This window comes from Lotus japonicus, chromosome 4, assembly GCF_012489685.1.
Source record: "Lotus japonicus ecotype B-129 chromosome 4, LjGifu_v1.2".
Lineage (NCBI taxonomy): Eukaryota > Viridiplantae > Streptophyta > Magnoliopsida > Fabales > Fabaceae > Lotus > Lotus japonicus.
This window is the reverse complement of record NC_080044.1, coordinates 7,133,984-7,140,822: the sequence shown is the minus strand read 5'-3', so window position 1 is coordinate 7,140,822 and position 6,839 is coordinate 7,133,984. Positions and strand designations below refer to the sequence as shown.

The window sequence follows — 6,839 nt, the reverse complement described above, 5'->3', positions numbered from 1 at the left end:
GTGTTACTAAACACTTCTTCACCAGTTTCAGATTGGCCCTATCCAGAACCTGATTTTCAGCAGAACTCCATTGTGGAAGCATGTTCAGATTCTGATGAGTTTGTCAGTCCCTATGCCGCATTCCTGACTGAAGAGGAAAAGCAAAAGTCAATCAGGAAGTGTAGACAGAACAATGAGGAATTGGGGGAGTACGGCTGGAGGAAGAGAGCAGAGGAGATTTTCAGGAGAAAAATGAAAAGACAATTTAATGCAACATATTCCACAAGAGAGGAACAGACCACAGACAAAGGAGAAAGCCAAGACTATTATGTTGTTTTCCCAGAAGAGGATGATGAGCAGGGCATAATGAAAACCAGTACCTTAACTAATGAGAGTGAGATTGAGCTGAGCAACGATCTGACCATCTCTTTGAGCCTGAAGAGGGCCTGGCCTCCAGATTTGTCTTCTGGGGATAAGGTAGCTCTGGAAGTAACTACCCCAGTTCAACTCTCCAAGAAGAAAGCTAAGACGGATGATCTTGTGGCAGAAGTGGAGGAATACAACTCTAATCTGACAATGGCTGAGGAGGCGGGCCTAACCACGCCCCCCAAGCCACTATGAAGACACTGAGCTGGAACTGCCGGGGCGTGGCGGCCACCCCGACAGGTAGGGAATTAAGGAGCCTCTGCTCCAAGAATAAGCCGACCATCCTTTTTTTGATGGAGACCCGGTCCAGAAGGGACTTCCTAGAGGATCTAAGACGAAGGTTGGGGTTTGAATTTTTGTTTACTGTTGACCCGAGGGGACTTTCTGGAGGGCTTGCCCTTTTCTGGAAGAAAGAGGTGCATATTCAGGTCTTACAATCTAACCCCAACTTCATCCACACTGCTATTCACTCTATGATCAACACTTTGGGTTGGGATTGCACTTTTGTCTATGGTGACCCCTCTCCTCAACGAAGGAGATCACTCTGGCCTCGAATTGCTAACTTGAGATACAGGATTGATATACCTTGGTGCCTAATTGGGGATTTTAATGAGATTCTACATGCCCATGAAAAGGATGGTCTAAGACCCCAAACCCACTCAATTTTGCAGAGATTCCAAGAATTCGTGCACCACTCTGGCCTTATGGACTTGGATCTAAAGGGTAACAAATTCACTTGGCATAGTAACCAAAGGGATGGCTTCATAACAAGAGAAAAAATTGATAGAGTTCTAACCAATTGGCACTGGAGATCAATCTTTCCTAATGCTTCTGCCATGGCCTACCCTCAGATTAGTTCTGATCATTCCCCTGTGTTGCTGGATCCCTCTCCTCCCACATGGAGCATTACTCCTTTCAAGTTTGAAGTTTTTTGGGAGGAGCATGAACAGTGTCAAGAGATGGTGAATCAGGGCTGGAGTAATCCAATGACTAATGATAATTGCTGGCAAGACCTATCCAACAGAATTCGGAATTCTAAACGAACTCTCTGGACTTGGCAGAAGAAGGTTTTTAAAGTAGCGGATAAGGAAATCATAAGGCTAAAGCAACACCTGCAACAGGTTCAAGAAAAACCTCACCATCTTGTGGATTGGAGTGAAGTATCTAACCTCAAAGTGGAGATTGACAGACTTTGGAGACAAGAGGAGTTATTCTGGGGTCAAAGGTCACGCATTAATTGGGCAAGGTATGGTGACAAAAACTCAAAATTTTTCCATGCCTCTACCATCAAGCGGAGAAATAGAAATCGTATAGATAGAGTGCGGGACACACAGGGAACATGGAAAGAGGGGCAGACTGATGTGATGGGAGCTTTTGTGTCCCATTATGAGGATATCTATCTTTCTCATGGCGTGAACTAGATTGAGGAGTGCCTCCTTAATTTTCCACAGAAAGTCTCTACTGAGTTGAATTCCAGATTGCTGTTGGAGGTTTCTGATGCTGAAATTGCTGAAGCAGTTAATGAGCTTGGTGGGCTTAAGGCCCCAGGCCCAGATGGCTTGAATGGCCTTTTCTTTAAAAATCACTGGGAAACAGTTAAAGGTTCGGTGTGTGCAGCGGTTAGGGACTTCTTCCTCACGGGTAACCTGTCGTCAGAAATAAATGAAACTATTGTGGCCCTCATTCCCAAGGTTGATTCCCCAGAAAATGTTGCACAGTTTAGGCCTATAAGCTGTTGCAATTATATCTTGAAGGTCTTGTCCCGGATTATGGTAACTAGACTCAAAGAGGATCTCTCCTCCATTATCTCTCCTAATCAGAGTGCTTTTGTTGCGGGAAGAGTAATTCAAGATAACATAGCTGTTGCTCAAGAGGCCTTTCACTTAATCCAGAAAGCAGGTGCCAACTCTAATGGCTTCATGGCTATCAAAGTCGATATGAGCAAGGCCTATGATAGATTGGAGTGGAGTTTTCTGGAGAGGGCACTGAAGTCCTATGGTTTTCATCCTATGTGGATAGCTAGGGTGATGACGCTAGTGAGAGGAGCTACCTACAAGCTGAAAGTTAATGGCTTCCTGAGTTCCTCTATTGTTCCGGAAAAAGGTTTAAGACAAGGGGATCCTCTCCCCCTACCTCTTTGTGCTTGCCACTAATGTCCTCTCATTCTTGCTCACACAAGCTCAGATTAGTGGCAGCATTTCTGGTCTCAGGTTTAGTCTCTCTTCCCCGGCCCTAACCCATCTTTTCTTCGCTGATGACTCGCTCTTGTTCGCTGAGGCCTCTGTTAGTGAAGCAACAAAAATTATTCAGGTCCTAAATTTATACAGCAATGCTTCGGGCCAGATGATAAATGTTGCTAAGTCAGGTCTCATTTTTGGTAAGTTGGTTCTCGCCAGAACAAAGAGACAAATTGCTAGCCTCCTTCATATGCCTATCTGGGATAGCCCTGGCCAGTATTTGGGACTTCCAGCGATTTGGGGGCGGAATAAATGCAATGCGTTGAAGTGGGTCCAGGAAAGAATAAGGGATAAATTAGAAGGCTGGAAAGAGACTCTGTTGAATCAAGCCGGGAAAGAAGTTTTGATCAAAGCTATCATCCAAGCTATTCCATCCTATGCTATGGGTATTGTTTATTTCCCCAAGACTTTTTGTGGTTCACTCAACTCCTTGGTGGCTAGATTCTGGTGGAAAGGATATAAGAAGGACCGGGGTATACATTGGAGGAGCTGGGGAAAAATGACCCTGAGTAAGGAGGAAGGGGGAATGGGATTCCGGGACTTTCAGCTTCAGAATATTGCAATTCTTGCTAAACAGGCATGGCGGGTCCTGACTAACCCGGAAGCACTTTGGGTAAAAGTTCTCAAAGCTCTTTATTTTCCAACTACTGATTTTCTAAAGGCAACCAAGGGTAGGAATTCCTCCTGGATGTGGCAAAGCCTTTTGGTTGGGCGAGATTTTCTCCTTCGCTTCAGTAGATGGGCTGTGGGGGGAGGCACCTTGATTAAGGTCTGGGGGGATAATTGGCTTAGTTCTGGAGAGGCTATGATCCAACCTCTTAATGCACCGGATATGAGAGTCAGTGAGTTAATCTCCCCTAGTGGGGGAGGATGGAATGAAGATCTGATAAATAATCTCTTTCACCAGGATCTAGCACTCAAAATCTTACAAACCCCTGTCAGCAAGCTTGTTCAGGAGGATATCCTTTTCTGGCCTCACACTTCTAGGGGTGACTATTCTGTGAGGTCAGGTTTTCAGTTAGTTAGGAGCAATGTCATGGCTATTTCTGCCCCTGCTTCCTCTTCCTACCTAATTCCAAAGGAACTGTGGAATACTATTTGGGGATCCAAAATCCCCCAGAAAGTTAAAAATTTTATCTGGAGAGCATCTCACAATACACTAGCAGTGAAGTACAATCTTTGGAAAAAAAGAATTATACCTTCTGGCCTCTGTCCAATTTGTGGTGTTGCACAAGAGACTGTAGAACATCTTTTCTTCATTTGTCCCTGGACGAGAGCTGTGTGGTTTGGCTCGTCTCTCCAGTGGGCTGTATTGCAGGGAGGACTTGGGTCCTTTGTCTCTTGGTTAGACCAGAAAATTGTAGCCTTGCATACCCTGTCCACGGATTTTGATAGAGACTTCTCCGCACTTGCTTGCATCTTGTGGTTCCTTTGGAAAGGTAGGAATGGGGCGGTCTTCAAATCTCTGCGCCCTGACCCAGCATTTGCCCTCTAGCAGGTGTCTAGGCTCCTCACCACTATGGATTTATCACAACCAGTGAAAGAATGTTTGGTGAGTGATAATACTCATGCTCGGATTCCAAGGCAGAAAGAGTGGATTCCACCTGGTGGAACCACTATAAAAATTAACGTTGATGCAAGCTGGGTGTTTGGCTTACCTCAGGCAGCTGTGGGAGTGGTTCTCCGTGACAAATTCTCTTCCCTTTTGGCAGGTTCACACACTAAGACTTTTGCCTCTTCTCCGCTGTTGGCTGAGGCACAAGCTTTAAGGGAAGGCCTCACCCTTGCTCACAACTTGGAGTGCCTAGATGTCATATTGGAATCAGATAATAAACAACTTGTGGAGGCCTGTAATTCCCAGATTCTTCTGGGAGAAGCTGGTGCTATTCTCCAAGACATCTTCCTTCTGAAAAGACAGTTTCATAGCTGTAAGTTTGCATGGACAAACCGTGAGAGGAATAGATCAGCACATACTATTGCCAAACTGTGTTTGCAGGGGATCTTACCAGATAATTGGGTGTTTAAACCCCCTCAGGAGCTTCTTAGTGCCTTAGTCGAAGATGCTCAAGCAGCAACCTTAGTGAATGGTTTTCCTGGCACTTTTTCCCTTGATGGTGTTTAAGCAACTAGTCCTGGTTTCCTGATTGTGTGAAGGCCTTGGCTTAGCAGGTAGAGGTTGCTCTTCTCCCCTGGAGACGTTGCAGATAGTCCTTTCTTCTCTCTCTTAGAAGCTTGGTTAGGAGTAGCCTCAGGAACTGAGTTTTACATTATTGTGTGTGGAATCTTGAGAAAGTAGTTGTATGCTTTAGTGCTTGGTCGGTTCCCATGTGACTTTTCCTTGTATTAAGTGTTTTTGGGACCACCAGTTCTGTTGTTTTCTTTGGGTGGCTCCTGCACCTCTTGCTCTCTCCCTTTGTGGGCTCGGCTTTTGGGCCTTAGTAATCTAATTTCTGACTTTGACAAAAAAAAAAGGTCATTATTGAGTCGAATTTAATTAGCGGTATTAACTTTTTGAAATTCGGTTGTGTTGATTCTTATCTCTCCGCGTAGTTGGTGGGTCAGATTCGTTTCGTTCTGACTAACTAGTTTCTCACGGGTCTTGGAGTCATATATATCTTCATTGAGGCAAACTTTTTTACAGATACGCTAGCGAAACATGCCTTAGATTCATTGTCGTCGTTATTAGTTTTTGAGACTCTTCCTAGTTTTTGCTCTTTTCAGTGTCTGCTTGATAGTGTCTCGACCTTTTATTAGCACAATTTGTAGTTTGCTTTGGTTGTATTCCTTTGGGTGTCTTTAGCCCGGCTAATTCATCAAAAAAATATAAAAGAAATACTAGAAAAAATGTTTTTAACAACACTTTTTTACGTATTTCATTGCGATTTATTGATAATGTAAATTACACGATAAAATACAATTCATAGCTTAAGAATATACCTTGTAAATAGATGCAGTGTGATAAGATTTACACAATGTTTTTACTAGTTTACTTTCTTGCCTTAAATCTTTTATATAATAAATTTAAAATATCTCGTAAAATAAATAAAAATAAAATGTAAAAATAGTTTTAATTATTATTTTATAGTGTCAATAGTTTAAAAATATTTTATTTTTTACATTTAAGTGAGGAGATTTTTGTTCCCATATATTTGAGGTTTTTTTACTCTTTCAAATTAAAGACTTTTTTTCTCTGTAGTGTGAGTTTTTTTTTTTGGGTAGAATTTTTCTCTTTTTTCCACACCAACACATCTAGTGCTCCATCATCATCGCCTCTGCGTCTCCTTGATTTCGGGGTCGTCGTTGCAACCATTTTCTCTTCCTATGTATGTTTTTTTGTTTACATTGTTAGTATGGTCTGTAACAAAAGCATTCTTCTTGTCAGTGTTCTCTACGAGGCGAGCTAGACCTCATTGGTTGTCGCAAAAGCTGTAATGATGGCCTCCATGGATGGAGCATACATTGCAACTCTGATAGAGTTGTAAAAGTTTGGAGTGTTGATTAAATTAGTAAAAACATCTATTTTGCTAAGAATTTAGCTTGTTGCAACGTTGGATATTGGAGTTTGGAGGGGAGAGGGTGTATGACATTTACTGTTTTTTTTGTTGATGTAAACCACTCATTATCCGATCACTATTTGGTTGCTGACTCTAGTCCGAACATGAGATTTAGTCACAATTAAAGTTCTCAATCTCTCTCCCTAGTCAGGTCACAGGGCCGTGGAGTGCTTAAAGAAAAAAAAGCTACTGCTTAAGGCCCCCAAAAAATAAAATTTTTCTTAGGCCCCAAAAAAAATAAAATTTGTTACTAAGCATTAATAATTTTTAAACAACCAAAGCATAAAAAAAAAAAATTATTTATTTCCTAAATATTAGCCAACTAAAGAAGGAAGTTAGACCAATATATCATCTTTTTTTTTTTTAAATTAACTAACAATATCACACATACAAAAAAAACAATATCACCTTAAAAACATCAAAATATCACGTTCAGAACAAAAACTAACAATATCATCTTTAATTTTGGTTACATAAAAAATATCTAATCTTATTTTAAAAAGAACAAATATTATAGAATTTTGTTGACCATCCCTGTAACGGTTGCTACTGTTGAAAGAAGTCTTTTAAAGTTAAATTTGATGATATCATATCTAAGGTCAACAATGTTACAAGGTAGATTGAATGATTGATTGAATGAGTT

The 6,839-nt window shown here is 41.5% G+C and overlaps 1 protein-coding gene across 1 annotated transcript; it reads left to right on the top strand.

Annotated features, from left to right (window-relative positions):
* Positions 1-698: 698 nt before the first annotated feature.
* Positions 699-2,558, top strand: LOC130712200 (uncharacterized). The gene is made up of 2 exons (XM_057562038.1): positions 699-1,651; positions 1,883-2,558. Exons 1-2 carry the CDS (start codon positions 699-701, stop codon positions 2,556-2,558), a joined length of 1,629 nt encoding a protein of 542 aa, XP_057418021.1.
* Positions 2,559-6,839: the final 4,281 nt, after the last annotated feature.

Coding starts and splice junctions, on each gene's coding strand:
- LOC130712200 (XM_057562038.1), top strand. CDS start 699: ATGGAGACCCGGTCCAGAAGGGACTTCCTAGAGGATCTAAGACGAAGG. Junction 1,652..1,882: donor TCACGCATTAATTGGGCAAG/GTATGGTGACAA, acceptor GTTGAATTCCAG/ATTGCTGTTGGAGGTTTCTG.